The 22,630-nt window shown below is 37.9% G+C and overlaps 1 protein-coding gene across 4 annotated transcripts in view; it reads left to right on the top strand.

Annotated features, from left to right (window-relative positions):
- Positions 1–22,630, top strand: part of PLCB1 (phospholipase C beta 1) — a 681,734-nt gene that overhangs the window by 463,863 nt on the left and 195,241 nt on the right. For all 4 annotated transcript variants that reach the window (XM_035005857.1, XM_035005858.1, XM_035005860.1 and 1 more), the window contains exons 8-9: positions 5,858–5,958; positions 7,221–7,387. In XM_035005857.1, coding sequence (XP_034861748.1) covers positions 5,858–5,958; positions 7,221–7,387 — 268 coding nt within the window. The remainder of the gene's footprint in view (positions 1–5,857; positions 5,959–7,220; positions 7,388–22,630) is intronic.

Below are 22,630 nucleotides of genomic sequence, written 5' to 3'. Positions count from 1 at the left end.
CCAACACTGGACAGAGCCACAGAGAGGCTCCCCCAAACAATTTAACCTTCACTTTCATAAGCAAAATAAAATGACCAAACTTATTATTGCTCTTTCTTAGATGCTCTGGGGTAGGATAGATATGCCAGTTAAGGTCCCATTGTTTGCTCAACAAATATTTCTTGAGCTCTTACTCAGGCACTGAGAATGGGGTAGTGAACAAAATATAGTCCCAAGATTCAAGGACCACAGAGTTTCTGCGGGCTCTCCTCAAACATGTGGACCAACACAAGTGTAAATGGGGGGTGGGGTGGGGAGTGGTGCCATGAGCAAAAGGAGTAGAGTGCTGCCATTGTGAATAAGAGAGGGTCATTCCAGAAAAAGAAAACAATGTGTGCAAAGCCCTGAGGCTGGAAAGAATTTACTGGTCTGAGTAACAAAAAAAACTCTGCATTTAAGCATAAAAAGAAAGCTTGAGAGATGAATTTAGAAAGACATGAAAAGAATATTTTTCCTCTGCAATTCCTCCTGATTTTACCTTTACTGGATAACATCTTATGACTATAATGACCAAAAATTTTAACCTATTATAAATCTAGCTAAGGGAAAGAAAGAATAGAAAATGAAGCTGACTAGAAAATCAAATCCATCAACCAATTCTCTGTAAATGGCAATTTTCTAAACAATTGGATTCTGACAATTCAGTCAATAAATATAAATTGAGTTTTTACAATCCACTATGTCTATTACAGGTTCATGCTTTCAGACCAATATCAACTGGAGACATTCTTAAAAGAAAATAAGATTCAAATAACAGGAGTTATGTTTAAATTGAAAAAAAAAATTATCTTTAGTAATTTAGATGTTATGATAATTTTCTGAAAACAAATTGGAGATTTTTAAAAGAACAGAATCAACCTCCATCATGAAGTCTTGAAAGATCATTATTCATAGTAAAGTATACTTTACTTGGAGGACTGACGATTTGTAGAATTAGGATGCTTTCTAAAGATCTAAAAACCAAAGATAATTTCAGGGCTAGGAAGTAAATGTTTCCCTAAACTGCCTGTATTTTAAATCCGTGTTGTAATTTCAAATCTACAGAACAGAGGTTCTAGAAAGTATCCACTAATTAGGAAAAAGATTCTGAATACACTGACAAGAGGTGTTTTAAACACTACACAGAAGAAAAGGTTACATAAATGGTAGATAGCGCTGTATATCTGGGAGCCTCATTTCATAGCCAGTGGTCGTTCAGACTAGATTGAATTGTGTTCTGTAAATAGATACATTACCAGAAACACAGTGGATATCCTGTTGAGATTTTTTAAACATTATCTTTGTGCACATTGTTAGGGATAATTAATGCACTTGAAGTTGTATCCTGGCCAACACGATCTGCTGGAATAACACATTCCTTTAGAGGGTACTCCTTTAGAGATTACAGTTGCTTGCCAAAGTTACCTTAATTGTTAAAAAGTAGCACTGTATCTAAAAAGAGAGAAAAAGCAATTACTGTCCTTCTATTAATAATCCAAACATATTTTCCAGGGAGACCTTCGGAGACCTTTCCATATTCAGAAAATTACCATTTTACCCACAAATTTTCTGAGAACTGAAAGTAGTTTACTTGTACCAAATTGCCTTTGATTTCAGGCTTATTAACTTGAAAATAGCTCAGTGACATTTGGAGTTGTGTTATAGTATTACATAGCACTGGCACTTTAATGAACAAGATAGGAATGAATCCATGGACAGTTGACCCCAGAACAACACAGATTTTTAAATCGCACAGGTCCACTTATATGTGGATTTTTTCAGTAAACACAGTACAGTACTGTAAATGTATTTTCTCTTCCTTATGATTTTCTTAATAACATTTTCTTTTCTCTAGGCTATGTTATTCTAAGAATACCATATAGAATATATATAATATACAAAATCTGTGTTAATCGACTACTGATGTTATCAGTAAGGCTCCCAATCAACAGTAGGCTATTAGTAAAGTTTTTGAGGAATCAAAAGTTATACATAGATTTTTGACTGTTTGGCAGAGGGTCAGCACCCCCAAACCTCTGCATTGTTCAAGGGTCAGGTGTATTTGCTTTAAATAATAAGGTTTATTATAGTTATGAACTTATATTTAATACCAAGGAAAACAGTGATTATTTTGGATTTAAAGAATACCATAGGGGCGCCTGGGTGGCTCAGTCGTTAAGCATCTGTCTTCGGCTCAGATCATGGTCCCGGGGTCCTGGGATCGAGCCCCGCGTCGGGCTCCCTGCTCAGAGGAAGTCCGCTTCTCCCTCTCCCTCTTCCCCTGCATGTGTTCCCTCTCTTACTGTGCCTCTCTCTCAAATAAATAAACAAAATCTTTAAAAAAAAAAAAAAGAATACCATAGAGGGCACCTGGATGGCTCAGTTGGTTAAGCACCCAACTCTTGGTTTCTGCTCAGGTCATGATTTCAGGGTTGTGAGATCGAGCCCTCCATCAGGCCCTGCGCTCAGCACAGAGTCTGCTTGAGATTCTCTCTCTCTCTCCCCCTCTGTCTCTCTCCCTGCTTATGCTCTCTCTCTCTCAAATACATAAATAAATAAATAAAATATTTTTTAAAAAGAGTACCACAAATTTTACTGAGGAATACAATAAATAAAATGTAAAAAAACTTCTCCCAGGATGACTATAATATATTGCCTTTCTCCTATGCCATACACCCAGAATATAAATCAGAAATACAATCATTTATGTAACTGTGACTCCTAACATCACTAATATCAAAATTCTGTCTTTAAACCACACTAAGAATTTGGTGTATTATGAGTAATTTACTTGTAATTATTTCATGTACTCTATGGCCAACTCAATTTTGCCTTACAGATTTAGAACAAAAATACTGAGAATAAGTTGATGTGAACATTTAGTTTGTTGGATTATGTGTGAGTAATGGAATCAAACAACCTAGATTCAAAGCCATAGCAGCTCCATACACAAACACTTGGGACCTTAGACAAGTTTTATAAGCTGCCATGTCCCTAGTGTTTGCATCTGAAAAGGATCACAACCACATAAAGTTGACAAGGGATCAAATGAAAACATGTAAGTAAAGCTCCGCATATCTGGCACACAGTAAGTGCTCAGTAAATCTTAATTATTTTCCTCTGAGTATTTTTCATTTGCATATATGTGGGGTTTTTTTCTCTTTCTTATTTTTAATTTAGCATGTGGATATGTCATAACTAGGTCTATGGAATCTGGAAATACAAATGCCATTGGTACTACCATCAAATTTTAAAAGAATCTTTTCCCTTTTGGGATTCTTTGTATCCAAGCATGGAATTGAAGTAACTTCATTTTTAAAGTTTGCCAATACTTTGCAGTTTCTGGAATAAATGAGCCCAATTCAGACTATAATACCCTTCTTAATTGTCCCTACAAAAATTTCTGATAACAATAGCAACAAATAATCACCGATGATCTGTTTTGTATTGGAAGCATGATGTGGTGAGCCAAGTCTTAGACTATAAGACAAAAAACCTTAGGTCAGGTCCCATGTCCTGGGTTCACCAGCAGACGTTGATTGGGTCACTATTATATGCCTGGCAGCATGTTTGTGACACAAAGGAATTTAAGAAGAGATAGTCACTTCACTCAAAAACTCACAGTCTAGTAGAAAATCAGAAATATAAAAAATATGGGGGGAACTGTGTAATAGATGTTATAATAAAAGTATATAAATGCCAATTCTGAGCACAAAAGAAGACTGTGCCATCTTTAGCTAGTGTGGTCAGAAAGGATTACAGAAGAGTATTTGAACATTGAGTATGATCTTTAGAGTGTTGGATTGGGGGTTTCCTCCTGCTCAGATAGGATACAATGAATCTGTTCCATCCACTTCACCAAATCATGAGATCCAGGAAATGAAAATATTTAAATGAGATTTGTGAATTTCAGCCTTGTTTAAGATGTAAGGAATTAGGACTTGTCAATAGATTTTCCACAAATACCTCCCCTATACCCTTTAAGTTCAGCTTTCAACGATGCTCATTTTAACTCATGTCTCCAAAGATATTTCTTCTCCTATTTTCCTACACTGACCCCAAAGGCTTTAGGATAGCCTCATCAGTCAAGTTGGGCAAAGAAAAATGAGACAAAGAAAATCAGCTGTATTGAAGTGGTTTATTTTCTATGTGCTAACATCTAACTGGCAATGAAAATAATATTGTGTTTATTTAGATTATCTCATTAATTTTTCCTCTTTAATAAGAAGTCCTAATTCACAGCTGGTAAATAACCAACAGAGTTTTAGGAAAGCATACTGTTCTATGAAATTATGTATATGGAATCTTATATAAATGACTTCAGTTGAATCTGATATCCTATGGGAATTCTGTCCTATCAACTTCCACCTTTCTCATAAATTACATTTATTTATTTCGTAAATATTTATTGTGGACTTACTGTATGTTACACACTGGAGATCTAGAAGTTAACAAGCAACACACAGGTCCTAGCTTGTGTAGTTCTGCGTGTTAGCAAGAAACAGAACCATACAACTGGGAGCACAATACAATTAGAGTGTTGAAATACCACACCAGTGAAATGTAACAGTAGCCCAGAATGGAAGACAAAACCCAGTTCAGGAAGAAGAGGTTTTAAACTAACACAAGAAGAGAGAAAAAAATAAAAGCTTAGTAAGACCCATGTATAATGATCCTACATTGGACCACTGCTAGGTAATGGACCCTGCTATGTATAGTGCTACACGTGTTGTTTGGTTATCTCAAAATTCTGTTTTGCAAAATAGACTTTAGTCCTGCTCTATAAATGGATTTAGTAAAGGAAATATTATTTTATTCATTCATTCCACAAATATGAGACTCCTGCTGTTTGCCAAGTGGTGAGTTAATTTCTCTTATCTGTTAGCAGGCAGGATACAATTTCAGAGAACAATTTTAGGTATTTCTATAAAAGTACCTTTCAAAACATATGCATATGGTAAAAGGAAGGGTTTTTTTTGTTTGTTTGTTTAAGGGCTTGAAAATAAAAATAATTATATAAACACATACCTGAAATAGGAAAACAGCATGAAGAATGTCTTTCCTGTTAACAAAGGCTTGAATACATGCTTCCGGTTTCCATGGCAGCCCGACTAAACAGAAAAATAAGTCACAGAAATGACTTTTTATATCAATGACTTGCTTCCCAAACAGTAAGACCAAGAGGAATCAGTGAGAAATAATGACTAGTGCTGTCCTACTTACAAAAACTGTTCTACAATTTATCAGATTACTTAACCCACAAGGAACATTGTTTGGGAAAAAAAAAAAAAAAAAGGATACAAAATTTGAATTTATGTTTTCATTTTGAAATGTCTATTTCCAGGTCCTTTGCTCTTTTAAAAAAATCATTCAAACATCTGCTAAATAGCACATAAATAATGTGAAAATTCTTCATGCCACTGTACACTGAAAAATGGTTAAAATGGTCAATTTTATGGTATGTGTATTTTATAACGACTGTTTAAAAAGATTAAGACTAAAAAAGAAAAAAACAACCTAAAAGAAATCTGCTATACAGACCCTGGTTTTGCTAGGTCTAACTTACTTAGTAAATATACTTTAAAAACCGCTTTAACATCCCTTTAGACGCAGAAAACTCTTAAGCTTAAATGATAATGAAAAAGCAACAGAAAGTACGGCTTTTGATTCCTCAAAGCCAGTGTCCAAATGAACTCTACAGCTGGCCTCATAGATGTTTTCTGAATGTTTACCCTGACCTCCTGGAGAAAGAGGAAGGGAGAGAGAGACATGAAAAGGAGCGGGGGTAAGCTAGGGAAAGAAAAAGACATTTCACTGACCCTGTTGCTTTATTTCCCAGAACGATTCAATACCTCAAGAAGATTTCACTCCAGAAGTGTACAGAGTTTTCCTGAACAACCTTTGCCCTCGACCTGAAATTGATAACATCTTTTCCGAATTGTAAGAGAACAACACAGCATTTTAACCCACTCTTTTTCAGCTTGCAGGGGTGCTCGGGGTGGCTCTGGCAGGATTTTGAGCAATAGAGGGAGACAGAACTCTTTGGGCACTGTGAATGACAACAATGCTTCCGTGTCATTTGTTGGAGACCATCAACATTCCTACCCGTGAGGTTCAACCACTGCTTTTAATGAGTGGATGTTTGCTATGATTTGTTGCTGGGTGTTGGTGTTTTAGTATCCCCGGGGGGCTCTGTGTGGTTTGAAGATTATGGCTAGAGTAGAGCATCTTGGGTCCATGGAGGTAGACTCATGCAAGATGCAGGAAGAACTCTGACCAGGGGACCAGTCAGGTTATGTCTCAGACACGCATTAGTGAAATGGAAACTCTGGATTGCTAAGAACCCTCCCAGCTGAAAGTCATTTGCTTTTATTTTAGAAAATATATAGACATTCCTTTGGAAAAAAAAAAAAAAAGAATGAGAAAAAGAAAAGAAACAAACCAAAACACCAGGGCAAATGCAGGGCAGTAGCAATTCACCTTTCCTAGTTCACTGAAATCTACATGATGACAGAAAATCAATCCAAAATATATCAACAAAATAAGGATTTTTTATGTGAAAGACAGGCCAACAGTGCTAAGAATGACACTGGATATACCCACTTTGTGATGCTCATTGCTATCAACAATGTATTGAGCATCAGCAGTAATTGTACCATTGAACTTGTTTTTGGGTTGTCAGGCTTGAAACGGGAAGCTTGGATCACACTATGTTGAAGACTTACAGATTTTTGCTGAAGCATAACTTTAATGAAAAGAAAAATGTACCCAGGTTGTTTACTTTTTTTTGGTAATGAGTAATAAATACATCTCTAAATGATTAAGTGGGATATGGGAATTTGATGACTAAACCAGAAGGTTAGTGTCATAATCAAAAACAACCTATACGTCTGTGTTCAATTGAGAGTGGTGCATCTTTACACACAAGATGCGAAGTTTTCCTACTGTGGATTCTCTTATGCATCTGGTATACTTCAAGGGCATTGGGATTTAGTGGCAGGGATTGCAAAAGATATTTGCATCCCATAGAATGCAGCAACTGTGATGGGGTAACACATGTTTTCAGGATAAGATAGGAATGTCCAGATATCTAGCATGCACTTACCAGGTGTGGCAATATTGTTTCTCTGTAGTTAAATGCAAATATATGAATGAGACTTGGTGGACAAATATTCTAATTTCTGGTTTTTAATTGGTTTTAGTGGTGCCAAAAGCAAACCATACCTTACCGTCGATCAGATGATGGACTTTATCAACCTTAAGCAGCGAGATCCCCGGCTAAATGAAATCCTTTACCCACCTTTAAAACAGGAACAAGTCCAAGTATTGATTGAGAAGTATGAACCCAACAGTAGCCTCGCCAAAAAAGGTCAGTCCACTTTGCCCCACACTGTAGGGAAGCTATGGTTTCTAATTGTGAATGGGTCACCCCCTGGTAAGTATCGACATCGAGGATTGTTTAGGTCTATTTCCCACATTTGTATGCCTGCTTTCCTTTCTGTCTTAAATCACTAGTGGTTCAGTTAGACTTCGGCATGTGATTTTGTTGTTGTTGTTATGTGTGTGTATGCATATAACATTTTTTTTTTAATGTCTAATCATTTGTTTTCTCTTAAATTTACCCAGTGACTGAATGCATATTTCTCATACAGGAAATTCCCTATCTTAAAAGTTGCCTTTTTGGGGGCACCTGGGTGGCTCAGTCAGTTAAGCGTCCAACTCTTCTTGATTTTGGCTCAGGTCATGATCTCAGGGTTGTGGGATCAAGCCCCATGTTGGGCTCCATGCTGGGTATTAAGCCTGCTTGAGATTCTCTCTCTCTCAAAAAAAAAGGAAGATGTAAAGTTTGCCTTTTTGTCTCTGTTTCTAGAAGTTCTGTAAAATGACCCACAACTTTTTCTAAATCTCTAAAACCAAAGAGAGTATTTAATCCATTAGATCCTTATTTTATTCTAGTTTACACTATTGATGAATTTTTCCACTTGGGAAAATATAAAATTTGGCCTTTTATATGTAAAAAAAAAAAAAATCAGTGTTTCTAGAAAATATTATTAGTCTAAAAACTAATAACAGAAAGACAGCTCTCAGTTGCCTGGAAGTTATTAGGAAATTTACGTTTTTGATTCTGGAGAAATGAATTGCCAAAATAAGATCATGATGATTTACTTGCTAGAAGTTTTCAATCATACGTGGCATCACATCCCTGAATTGGCTCTTCAGCTTCCTCTTTACTAAAGACCATGTCTCACTTGGAGTGAAATATCTTCATTGAGAAAACTGGTGTCTTATCACTGATGTTATTGTAAATTGCCTAGATATTGCACAGGGAGGAAAATAAAGTGCAACTAACCAATCATTAAGAAAAAATAAATTGTGTGTTAATATGCAGGCAGGTCATAAGTAACAGAAATAGCTCTAGCAAGCTCATCATCATTTATAAGTATGGTTATCATAAAAGTAGATTAACACATCTTTTAACCCATTGTATTTATTCTGGAACCAGTCGTCTAAATGAAAAAAAAAAATGAATCTATCAAGTATAAAAGTAAAATATTACCATTAACTTTATCATACATGTTTTTAGTTGGAAATTTACAGATGAAATTTTTTGGATTTTATTCATTTTCATGGTCAAGGGCTTTGCCTTTGTTGTCATCATCATCCTTATTGCTGCCGTGGAGATGAGGTCAGTCAAAGGAAATGGACGACCCAATGGTGTGTGTTGGCATTGTCAGGCCCACCCCCCTGACACCCTTCCATTCCCAGCGCCACGGAGATGGTATTTCTCCTTAGGGTTATGCAGGGAGTAACTCCTTGCAGATTTTACTGGGGCAACTTGAAATCTGAACTTCACCACAAATAACTAACAGTGTTATAACAAATCCAACAAGACCTCTAAAAACAGTCCATGACTCAAAGGAAACAAATAGCTTTTGTGAAACCAGTGAGGCACTTCAGAGCCTAAACTTTGCCCCTCCCTCCACTTTTCACGCCACACTGTGGACGGTCCATGCCTAAGCCGGAATATGACACCTCCATCCATCATACTCTGACCACCTGAAGGCAGTAGAGGATACAAAGAGAGAAATTTGTGATACATTATTGTAACACTCTATAACCCTGGCAGAACCCATTTTGATTCTAATGGAAATTAAGATGATATCTCTTAGCATTTGCAAATTTATTTAATGCCATCTTATAGATATACTAGGTATGAATTTCATAATCACAGCAGGCACACAAATTTCAGGTACGTTTAGAATACCAATTTCAGGGGCGCCTGGGTGGCTCAGTCAGTTTAGCATCTGCCTTCGGTTCAGGTCATGATCCCAGAGTCCTGGGGTCTGACATCAGGCTCCCTGCTCAGCGGGGAGTCTGCTTCTCCCTCTGCCTTTCCCTTTGACTTGTGCTCTCTCGCTTGCTCTCTCTCGCTCTCTCTCTCTCTCAAATAAATAAATAGAATCTTTTAAAAAATTAAATAAATAAATAAAATACCAATTTTATTTATTTTTCTACAACTTAATATGATATTGATGATAAGCCTCCATGTTGGCCCTGATGTGATTTTTTTTAAATCACAGATTTCATTTCTTAACCCAAAAACTCTTGAAAGAAAATGAACTTGAGAGTCATTTTGTTTGCTGCTTTGGGTCTGTTTATGTGAGCAAAGATACTAAAGAAAAGTGTTTTATTGTGTTGACTGTTATTTCATTGTCAAAAGGATAACGATTTTGAAATCTTTCTTTGTAGGACTAAGAAATTGCTGGGTTAAACCTCAATTTGCTAGTAATTATGAGTTTTAATAATTTTTTTATCCAAAGATGAAAATCAGTTTTTGAATTTGGTTTTGCTGTTCACATTTGATGTTTGACTTTAGGATTTTTTCAAAAACTCTCTTTTGTATCTTCTCTAATTATAACTACAAGTAAAATCAAACAAAGTACAATTTAAGAAAGTATTCTTTAATTTCAATATGACAAATGGTATGGATTTGCAAGGAAATTAACTTTCATTCATTATGTGACTTTCAAAATGTACATTATCATTTTGTAAAGAAGCAAACCAAAATTTTGAGGTCAAATCACTTACCTGAAGTCTCATACCAAGGTGCTCTTTGAGAAAACAGTTTTTAACTTTCAGCCAACTAGTTAATACATTTTGATTAATAAATACAAAATGAAATAAGTAGGCTATTAGTAGGATATAATAAGTATTTTACAGTGTAATATTCTTATATTAATAAATATACTTAGAATAAATAAGATAGAAATCAGTATATTACATAATTTTTTCTGCTACTTTCATTTTGACTAGTTCCTCAAGTGTGCAAAGCATTGGGTTATATTGACCCACGAATTCAATTTCAGTTATCTGAAAAAGACACTTCCATATTGCCTCTGTTATAAAATGCTAAGAATAAGATACATCCATAATGTATATATAATAATATAGCTAAATCCTCTGATATCAAGAAACTTATTTTTTAAAGTAGGTGTTAAACAAACTTTACACAAAGTTGCCATATGCTAATGTTTAGTTTTCATATGCACTTTACATAATTTTTACATAGGGGGTAATCTAAAATTAAATGAAAAATTTTCAATATGGCCAAACGCCTAAATGCTTAAACTGACCATAGGTTAGTCAACTAAACATAGATGTGTGAAATGAAAATCCAGAAGGGATGATAGACTTTGATGCTTTGTGGGCCTGCTGTCATCGGCAGGTTGGCCACATTTCCATGGTGGAATTTCTGTTTCTGAAGCTGTATGTATCGGTTATAAATAATCACAGGGTTTCTGTGCAGTGTAAGGGCCAAATGTGCACATTTGGGCTCCATAAAGAAAAAGTTTAAATCTTGTTGCAGAAAATACTATTCTCAATGGAGTTTGATTTATTTTTATGATTGAAAAATCACACATTGCAAAATACTTTGGTCCATCATGTTGTTTGCACTGGGAAAAATGCATAATGCTAAACCATGTTTAACACAGGAATACACAATGACCCCGGCCTCTTCCAAACCAAAGGGTCCTGAATGTCAGTTTGAAGACTAATGTCTCCCAAACAGAGTTTGTTTGGTTTTTTTAATCACTTACACCTTTGAGAAGGAAGGCAATGAGTAAAATTAGCATGAAAAAGAATAAATTGATGCCTTAGTTAACAGACTACAGATTAGATTGAACTCTTCTGTCTGAAAAAGAAGGCCAAAATTCATTCTTAAAAAACCAAACCCAGAGAAGACATTTGAGTCTGATCACATTTTTATTTTTCTGTGAAGAGCAGGTGTTCATGAGGATTTGTTAAGCAATTGAATTAATATAGCAGATTATGATATTAGCAGATGTTTCAAGCTATATTCCTTTTTTTTTATCAGTTCTTCCTCTTAAATTTTTAAAAGGTGTGTTGTACAAAAGCTTCCCCACTTTGTTGCAATTAAATCATCAAGATGAAACTGTATCATCTCTTTTAGTATTTGATCAGTACTCAATGAATTAATAAATAGTTGAACTCAAAATACAATAGCAAATTGTTTTGGTTTTAAGCAAAGCAAATAGAAGTTGAGGTATAGCAAGCATTTTTGCTTCAAATAGACCTATGCTAATCATTACATCAGTAGAAAAGCCTATTGCTTTTTCAAGATCTATATTTTAAATACTTATACAATTGAACTATATTATACCATTACTGTCAATGGCAAGACACAGAGTGTGCTAGAGACAGCACTGGACTTGAGAGTCTTGCCAACTGTACTATTAGGTGATACTCCTTCAGTAGAAAAAGGACAGAAGCGTAACTCAAACTGAAGCACAGAAAGAAATGTATTGGTGCATATGAGCAAAAAGTCAGGGAGTGTTTTGTGTTGGTCTCAGCTTACCAATAACCAATGTTGTTAGACCGACCCTTGTGGTTCTTATTATGATTGCAAGATGCCCTTCATCAACCACCATGTAACTTGGAAAAAAATAGATGTTTATTACTTATAAGACCTGGAAACTACTCAGCGCACCTGGGGTCACACAGCGAGGTCACTTGTAGAGAGAGAAAGAGAAAGGGAACACGCTCACAAGCCTGGGTTCTGTTTTTTTTTTTTTTTTTTAAGATTTTATTTATTTATTCATGAGAGATAGAGAGAGAGAGGCAGAGGCAGAGGGAGAAGCAGACTCCCCGCCGAGCAGGGAGCCCAGTGCGGGACTCGATCCCAGGACCCTGGGATCATGACCTGAGCTGAAGGCAGACGCTTAACCAGGCGTCCCTGGGTTCTGTTTTTATAGGGTTTTGAGGGGTGCGTGTTTAGGGTTTCATGGAATCACTCTTTATTGGTGAAACATAAAAACATAAGAGCAGGAAGAGAGAAGACCAGTGGCCCAAATGGCCAGTTATTGAAGTAAACCAAACTTTCCAAATCAAAGGAGTCTCAGTGTGGGGAGGAGGCCTGGCTCCTATCTAGCCATGTGGCTGGCAATGGGTTTATTCAAGATATAGCAGATGTTTCAAGCTATATTCCTTTTTTTTAATCAGTTCTTCCTCTTAAATTTTTAAAAGGTGTGTTGTACAAAAGCTTCCCCACTTTGTTGCAATTAAATCATCTGTTGTCTCTGAAGTGGATGCCTTTTTGGAATGGATGCTCAGCAATCAGAGCTTAAGTCAGGCACTTGCACTACAAAAAATAAAATTTAAAAACAACAACACTGTCAGGGTTTATACTGCAAGGTATTAATGATTTCAGGCCTGACTATATCCAGGGGCTCAAATGATGTCATCAAGAATTGTCTTTCTTCATCTCCAATCATTTTCTCTGTACCGGGTATAATATACTGGCTTGGACAGACTCTCCTAACGTAACAAGAAAGCCACCAGCAGCTCCAATATTGACATTATTTTTGCTCATATTTCCATCAAAAATACCAGAGACCCAAGCCTGGCTTAAGTCATGCAAGGCCACTGCTGAAAGAGGATCATTGTGGCCTGGAGAATAGAAGTAATAAGTGGACAGACTTAGGTCACATGATTCTCCCTAGAGCCAGTGAGGAGACCACTACCTAAACCACGTGGTTTAGACTGACAGTGGCAGGGAGGTGGTCCCCTGAAATTAAGTCCAGATGTGCTTCCCAAAAGGAGCAACAATGGCCTCCCCAGGCAGATAAAAACAGCTGGTCCCACTAAACCTGGGTCAGAAATCAACAATTCATCCCCACTGTTTACTTCACCTTAGGAAGCCATTTAACCTCTTAACCCATCCCACCCCTTCATTTTCTCATTTTTTGAAAAAAATTCCCTGAGAGAGTTGCTGGGAGAATTAAGTAAGTTGCTCATGATAGGAAGGTTGCATGTATTTATTGCTGCCTGCAAAACCTTTGTTGACTTGCACTGTTGAAAAGTGGTCATTTGTATTTATGCCAAATTATTTCAAATCATTTATGGATCTGGAAGTGTGATTCACGGCACTGGGCCAAGGCATTCCTGAATGTTGCTGTCTCTTGGCTGAGAGGCTTATTTAACTTATTGCAATTAGTAGGAAATTAGAATCATTTGATGATGAAGACTGAAAAAATATGGCCAGTCCTATGTGTGCACAAATGTTCGTTTCTGACTCAATTCTTTTATAAATATTTTTATTAAAATGGAGTTATAGTTAAAAATGTGAAGATTTACACTGGAATTTTACTACTTACTTCGTCATTTAATTTCCCTGTAGATTTTTAAAAAAATCATTAATTTCCCAGCACCATTTCTGGTTAGGAGGTAGAAGTTATAAAAAAACATGATTATTTTTATTAATGTCTGCTGTTTTTCCGTGAGAAATCAAACATGCTATAATTAAAGGAAGAGGAAAAGTGTTAATGGTTAAGCCAGTTAACCTCAGGCAAATGACTTCCCTGAGCTTCAGGTTCCTCAGCTGTAAAATGGGATGATACCAACACTAGCAGACCTAGGGGCTCTTCCCATGCCCCTTGGCACTCATTGTTCCAACACAGTCAACAGCTCCACTACAATCTAGGACTTTCCCTAGAGTTGCCCACAACTGTAACTTGCTTGATCATGTTCCCTTTACTAGGCCACCTTTCCTTCCCTTCTCATTTCTGTATTCCTCTACTGTTATTTCCTGGGGTTGCTTCCCAAACAAGTTACTGGCACTCAAATCCTTGTCTCAAAGCCTACTTTTAAAAGAATGCAAACTAAGATTAGCACTTTTCATAAGTGGCCCTAACAGAATCACAAGTGAGCATTGAGAGAAAAAACATGGGAAGAGGCAGTCCCATGGCTCATCCTTTCTGAACTATCACATAAATGTCTTTGTTGTTACAATTCACAAAAGCCTGGCCAATGGCCTCAAATCATGGGCTCTCCTGTCTACAAGGGACCTAGCCATTTAGCCCAAACTCTCAGAAGAGGCAGCTAAGGAAGTGACAACATCAAGACTGGGACCATATTTTCTGTGCCCCAGACCTCCCTCTTACTCCAGACCCCCACTTGGGGCCCTCCATCTGGACTTACTGAGAAAAGAGATACAAATTAATTCTTTAGAAGTTGGCACTCACAAAAGTCATTTTTCAAACCTGTCCTTGAGAAGAAACAAACCTATTTTATTTGTGTTTGTTTCTTCTAAGAAAGTCTCATTGGAAAGGCCAATGTGTAGGAAAAACCTTTTAAAGCACGCTTTCGGTTGAAGAGAGGGGGGCCCTGGCATGTAGCTGACTCCCTCTCCACCTCATTCTCGGCAGGCACTTATGGCAAAACCCCAGGAGATTCAGGATGCTCAGTTTAAAAAACACTCATCTGGAGGACATATTGACTGGTTTAAAGATCTGCTCCGCAATTAAGATGGCATCCATTTACATATTCTTATAGAGAATGTGTAGCAGTACAAGAAGATAAAAGAATTGAAATGAATGTACAGAGGCAACTCAAATGAAATAGATTTTCTTCCCAAAAGACAAAGGCAGATGCAAACTGGATGACGTAGCCAGTTCTTTTCATGCCTTAATTAAGTTACTACACTGGGAAAGTGGCTGAAAAGCCACTCTAGTATTTATTGATTAAGATCCCATTTAAACTCCACCTATTGACTTTCCAGCCTGTGTGGAAGGTCACAGAAGAATGACATTATCATCTGTGAGTATATTCCAAGCTCCTCTTGACTATGTGTTTCATATGTTCATAGACTTCTCTGTATTTCAGAGTGGCTAAAATGGGAAAAAAAAAAAAAAACTTGTTTCAAGATAGCCATTATGAGAGTCCATTGTTCATTAGTTGACTTGGTAACTTGCTTCCCTTTTCCCTTCCTTGATTGCATTTCCTTTTTCCCAGGAGGCAGAGGCTTGAGGAGAGGCATATGTCTGGCCCAGGAGGCCTGGGTTTTTTTTCCTCCTCCAGACTTTCTTTCAGTGACCTCAGTATCTGCCGAGAAGCACAGCTCTAGCCAGAAAGTCACAGCCATGTCCATTCACAACTGAAGTGGCCTTTGTTCAGAAAACAACCAGTCAGGAAAAATATAAATAGTAAAAGAGTAAGTCAAATGCCAGTTCCAAGGTGTGGAGAAGTGAGCTTCGTAGCTGAATCAACCCCAGACTGCTGAGTTTTGTTAAAACCTCTTTCCCTCAGCTGACTGTTCCTTCCCCAGGTGCTTTGCCATTTCATCTGAGAACTGTCGGGACAAAGCAAATAATGGCTACTTTCCCCAGATGTAACCTCCCATCAGAACATGACATCACCAGTTGTTGACTATGACACATTTCCCTTTCTCAGCAGGGGACTATGTCTCAGTTAAAAGGAACAGCCTGGGGGCGCCTGGGTGGCTCAGTCCTTAAGCGTCTGCCTTCGGCTCAGGTCCATGATCCCAGGGTTCTGGGATCGAGCCCCGCATCGGGCTCCCTGCTCGGCGGGAAGCCTGCTTCTCCTTCTCCCACTCCCTCTGCTTGTGTTCCCTCTCTCGCTGTGTCTCTCTCTGTCAAATAAAGAAAATCTTTAAAAAAATGAAAAAATAAAAAGGAACAGCCTGGCAGGTACACTGTCCTGGAAAAAGGCCCCAATGTCACACACATTTGGCCCCCAACATCTGCAATACCCATAGTCTACTATGGTTAATAGTTGATCTTGCACCAAATCAGTGGGAGAGAGAGATCTAATGCAGAGTGAACCAACTCCAGGGAAAACACCGTGTCTACAAGGAACCCAGATGAGGTGAGATGTGGACCATTTACCCTAACACTTACCAGCTGAGTAATGTGCCACAGCCACAGGTGAAATAATGTCAGAAGCTGAGAATGTCCAATAATTTCATTAATTCATTATAGAGATTCTAGGAACTCTGTCTTAGCTCTGAATCACCCTGATCTCCAGGACTCCAGTGTGAAAGCAAAACAGAGTAGAGAGAACATTATTTTAAGATGAAGCCTTAACTGAGGATGATGGACAAAATCAACCTTCTCACCTAACACTCTACCTTACATGTAGAAAATAAAAAAGATGCTTCTTACTAATGTCTCTATTTGTCTTTGCTTGGCTTCTCCCAGGAGCCAACTCTGGGAGAATTCAAGTGCAAAGAGTTTGAGAGATGATCCAATAGAAAGTGAGAATAAGGAAGGGAAGGCAGCTAATAAGGTTGTGAAACAAGTGAGTTATCCATGTGCATAACTGGAGCTCAGTCCGGGGGTGAATTCTAGAAGTTTCCCAACCATAGTCACTGCAGCTGCTTTTAGGAAGCATTAATCCTCAGGCACTTCCAGCCCCCTCCACATCTCAAAAGAGAACTCCTCCAAGGTACCTGATCCTCACTGAACTCTTTTCTTTTTTTTTTTTTTTGAACTCTTTTCTTTATTCTGACACATACTTGACTTAATTGCATGGACATTTTAATCTAACAAATGTATATTGCCCACCTGGCTTAAGAACTACAAAGAAATGGAACAAAATCAAGATAAAGTCTCCCTTAAGGAGACTATAACTTGGAGGGGAAATGATATATACAAATAACTATAATACAATAATACAATACAAACAATAATTCATTTACCCAGTATCTGTTGTGTCCTTTGTGTGGTAGGGAATCTTGGAGGGAAGGGAACCTTATTTATTAAGGTTCTAGGGAGTGTTGGGAATTGCTTTAAGAAGGGAAGACTTTCGAAGAGGAAAGTGACATTCAAGCTGTATTTCAGGACTGCTGAGACATTTAAAGCACTAAGAGATAATATCCTCCAAGGAGCTCATCAGAAACCATTAGTGAGCACATATTCTGGGTCTGCCTTTATGCTAGACACTGGAAGAGATATAAATGAAAGTAAGGTTTGGTCCTGGCACTTAGAAAGCCAACGTTGAGTCTGACCATGGAACATAACATTCTGGTTAAGAACCTAGAACATTTTGCCTCCTTTGCCTTATGGTCAAGAACCATTGTAAAGGGTCTCCTCTGTTAGAGCAATATGACAATGCACTAATAAATGCAACAAACTGTTCCCACACCTCTGAGAACCTCTAATCCTTAACAATATATCAGTACCTACATAACTCTGATGTAAAGACTCCAAGCCTGTGTTTAAGAGCTCAAGGTTCTAGGGTAAAGAAGATACATACAGTTGACCCTTGAAAGACACGGGTTTGAACTGTGTGGGTCCAATTGTTCAGGGATTTTTTTTTTCAATAAATACAATACAGTTCTGTAAAACAAACAAACAAAAACAAACAAACAAAGAGATTAAGATTCTAATATGGATTCTGTCCTTACCTTGCCACATCCATTTTAAAGGACTGTAGATTAATCTAATTGGGACAGAGCTTGTTTGTTTATCTGTCATGTTAAATACTAAAACTTTGTCTTACTTACCAAACAGAACAGTGAGGAGTAAATAAACTCACAGATGTGAGAACACTTTGATAAAGGGAAAGTGTTAACTCAAAGTTAGGTGTTATCATTAAGAACTTTCACACAAACCATATCAAGAAGTTCAACTGAGTGCAAGAGAAATTTCAGGGACACAGAAAGCCATGACAGCTGGGTGAGAGGTTCATCTGCAGAGGCTTTTGAGACGAGCATGTGGTCATTCCATGGACATTGTCACACAATATTGTGGACCTGAATTTTATATACTTATGGCAATAGAACAGATTTGCAATGGAGATGGAATAAGAATTTGTAACATGGACTCCAGGGTTGAAAAATAAACAGATAAAGAAACCAGCCAAGTTCATATACTCTACAAAAGCAGTTAGTTGGCAAGTGTCATAGGAAAGTTTGTACCCAAGCAAAGTTTCTTGGAAAAGGGACCTTTCATAGATGACTTCTGAAAGCAGACAAACAGATTTCGGTGAGCCATGGGATAGTCAAGCCATCTGCACTTACTTTCTCTGAGCTGGCCTAGCAGAAGTCATGCAAGGGTTACAGCAACATGAACCAAGGGAATAGCTTTTCTGTGCTGTGCTTGGAAGTGATTTGGGAGGTGTTAAGCCATTGGACCAGTCGCATTCCAACATGCTCTGGTATCATGACATGAAGAGTGGGGATTGAATTATGAAGAATGGATTCTTAACCACCTAATCCCAGTGACATCTGAGCATTTGACGGCCAGATCCTGTCTAATTGGCATTTGGCTCCACAGAATGAGGCTGGTGGCCATGCTAGCTGGCAGACATATTGTCCAGTTTGCCCATCTCCCCTGTGCAATGACTTTGTGTGGATTTATAGGCCATCTGTCTTCCAAGACTGAATTTGTAGAAATTTCTCTGTGCCTGTGGGCTGTGAAAGATGTTATTTGCATGTGTTTGGCTATTTTTATATTTTTTTAAGCTAACCTGTATGTTATTTATTTATTTATTTATTTATTTATTTATTTATTTATTTAATTTATTTTTGCCTAACCCACAAAATAATGTCACATCTTCTGTTTAGCATTTCTCTGGTCCTCACGTTGGCATCACAGGTTTCCTGCTGTATTTTATTTTTCTTCCCTAAAGTTAGACTCATGAATTGGAGAATAAAAATGCTAGAGGACACCTTTAAATCACTTGCAGAGATTAGAATGTAAATGAAGTCTGGAAAAGAATTTTAGACCTTGATAAACAAATGCGAATCAAAGAGCTAATCCTCCTGCCTCTGCCACATGGGTCACTTGTCCTGCCTGAGCCCAGCTTCTTTTAACAGATTAAAGTCATATGTTTTAGAGAGATAAGTAAATCATGGAAGAAAAAAAAAAAAAAACTCTTCCTTGGTCACATTCAGGGCTATTTTTAGGACTAATCCAAGGGTGTCCAAATTAAAGCTAACTGTCATGGAGGCAAGACCCTCTCCTTTTCATCATCTGTGTCCCTCATTTAGACCAGTGCTGGGAAAATTATGTGGATAAACAGCATCAGTCGTACTCACCACCATCTGTCTCTCTCCATTGCCCCACCATGGGCTCCAGATCCAGCACTCACGCTGTGTATCCCTGTGACCTCAAACAAGCTACTTATCTCTCTAAGCTTCAGTTTGTTCAACTGAAAATGGGATGGGATTTTTCTCATAGGATTTCTGTGCCTAGCACATGGTCAGTGCTCAAGTGAGGGTAGCTCCTTTTCCAATGATTATGATGATGATGGTGATTATTATTGTCATTATTTACCTTCTCCCAGATTACGTATGGTGTCTTCTACAGCAGGATAGCATAGTTGTTAAAAGCACGGAACACAAAGCCTGACTACATGGGTTCCAATCCCATTTTAACCACTTGTAAGCTGTGTGACATTAGGCAAGCTACGTGCCTCAGGTTTCTCATCCATAAATTAGACATAAAAGTATTACCCACTTCATAGAGTTATCATGAGGATGAAATGAGTTAATATTTGCATACACTAAACAGTATAGAAAGTTTTGTGAAATAATATGCTGGAAATAGATTCAATTCAAGAAGCTCTTCAAAGGCTGGTTCTTTTTCTTCCTTCCGTATCCTGCTTGCACTTATATAAAATATTTCCTTTCAAGTCAGAATCCATTAGGGAAAAAAAAAAATTTTTTTTTTGTAAATACAGCCATTACATTTTCTTTCCTTGAAGCTCCATGGCATAATTTTTTTCTTGAGCCCTTTGCTGCCGTCACCTTCCATCTGCTTTTAGGACGAGCTCAGGAACAGTTCCATGGCAGTGCTTTGATGCCATGATGGGGTCATTGCCAAGGTAACCATCCTGGTAAAAAACACAAACTCAACAGAAAAGACCCTGACGGTGAGACTGTCATGGCACCTTAGTAATGTGCCATGAATTCTATTTAGAGATCAGCTTTTGAGCATGCCCTGCTGTACTTTTTTCTTTCCCTGGTCATGCAGCTCCTAAAACGTATCTTGAGAAAGTATGGGGCTTAGGACTCACCACCAGGCTCAGCAGTCTTGGTGTGCAGAAGAACATTAGCTTGTGTTACCGGACCTTATCAAAAGTCACTTTCGTAAGCTTATAGGTAGAAGATGAGGGCGTATGGATTTATTTCAGATATACTTCTTACTTGTGAATTTAAAAAGAAATTCTACCAGAGCTGAAAAAAGAAGCTAAGAGAGGGCATTGACAGGGCGGGTAACTGGTCATTGCAATGTAATGACAATCAACTCTTCTACTGTTTTAAGAATTGATTTGCCCTATTCTGGATTATCCTAGTCCCCTCTTTCTGGTCTCTTTTGATGGCTTCAGACATTTAATGCTATCTGATTAGTGCTTCTGCCAGGGGCTAGTCAGAGGGAAGGAATAAAAATAAAACTGTTCTGCCTTTTCTGGCCACTGGGGAATATCAGAGCTTGGAACTTTCTGAAACATCTCCAGGGAAAGGAGTCACAGCCTTCTCACTTCAGGACATCATACTTGTCTGAAAATTCCCCTAGACTTGGGACAATGAAGTCTTAGGCGAAGAGTGCCCTCAGAACCAGGAAGAAAAGATGTCCTTTAGTTCTCCCTTCTCTGCCACCCCTCCCTTCCCTGAGGCAAAGTTAGAACATTTTGTTGCCATGTGTACTGGAGAAGGGTGAGAGGACTTGGAAAGGAAGAGAGGAAATCTCTCATCTGTTAAATACTCCCAACTACCCCAGAATTGAATGTGCAATTTATTTCAGCTGCCTTAGAATTTAGTTCCAGAAGTCTCCTTAAATATTTTTTTTAGATTTAATCAAATAATTTCTCAGGTAGTGCTTTGAACTCAAATTGTAATTTTACATGAGAGACTTGGGAAATAGAATTACATTAAATCAAATTAAATCTGGTTGTATTTTCTTCTGACTGAATGAAATCATGAGGGACACATCCCAGGACCACCATAAGGGGAGTTGGACAATTCACTGGTACTCATAAAATGAAAGGCCAGCTTGTCTCTGTCATGACTGCCTTAGAAACGTGTGGACATTGACATCTACTTACACACACTCCCATACCTGTTCCACACCAGCAGCCTTGTGAGGTTGGCAAAAGAAACCAAGGGGACCAAGCACCTTTCCAGCTGGTAAGTACCTGAGAGCTCAAACTGCTTCTGTGACTCTGACTGCACTCTACCTGGGAAAAACCTGGCCGACAAATGACCCATCTAGGGCTCTCTGTGATGAGATATTAGTCACTGCTTACTCTTCACTAGAAAGACATAAATAAAAGAAAACCAAGGAGACCCATGAGAAGTCTCTGACCAGCCAAAGTAGGTCTATGACAGAAGAGCTTCAGTTCCTCCCATCTGATTCAATTTTACCTAAAAATAATAGGATCAAGCAATAAAGCATGTGAAATCTGAATTTTTAAACTTAAAAACTCTGCAGTCTGGTGTAGTAGAAAAATCATGGAATATCAGGAGAAATATTATGGTCTGAATATATTCATCTAAATTAAATTATCTTTAAACCAACTAAAATTGCATTAAAGGAAATATTTTTTAAGGGCATCATCTGGCAAGGGTGGAAACAACAGGTTAAGGGACAATAATTACACAATGTTGGCAGCTAGCTATATGCTTACAGCTCTAACAGTTTTAACAAAACTGATCATAGATCTGCTATGTGAAAAGCTGGGGACCAATCTGAGTTATTCCATGAACCCTTAAAACTCTTAAAATTTGATGATCTTAGGTTCATCTGGAAGTGGGTTTAGAGGTACAGCCTAAAATAAGGACTAGTTGACTATTGTTTAAGGAATAGTCAGAACTCCCACCTGGATAACGGCTAAAGGTTTACTCTCTGGAGATTAGAATAAAGAGGGTCTGAAGATGACACAGTCTCAAGTGAAGGCAGGGGTACTCTCTGGAGATAAGAATACAGAGGGTCTGAAGATGACACAGTCCCAAGTGAAGGCAGGGCTACCACACTGAAAGCAAGGAAATAAAGTTACATATTTTATGTATGCATAAACGTACTGAGTGCTGAGTCCTCCATCCTTCTTTCCCCATGTGCTCTGGAATGCTGGCCTCCAGGCCTGCACTCTCCTGGCAAGTGATTAAATAGATCTTCTCTCAGGACTGATCAGCCCAAGATGGAAGACCTAAATGTACTGACATTAGGGGTTGCTCCAAAGAGACAAAGACTGATCCCTCTACAATCACAATTTATTTTCAATTTATAGTCAGTTACCCAGATGCATTCAAAAATACAATCAAACTTTTTAGTTTACCAATTTGAAATAT

Source organism: Mirounga leonina, unplaced genomic scaffold (assembly GCF_011800145.1).
Source record: "Mirounga leonina isolate KUSES-001 unplaced genomic scaffold, KU_Mleo_1.0 Mir_150, whole genome shotgun sequence".
NCBI classification, from domain to species: Eukaryota; Metazoa; Chordata; class Mammalia; order Carnivora; family Phocidae; genus Mirounga; species Mirounga leonina.
This window is presented reverse-complemented; position numbering and strand designations above follow the sequence as displayed.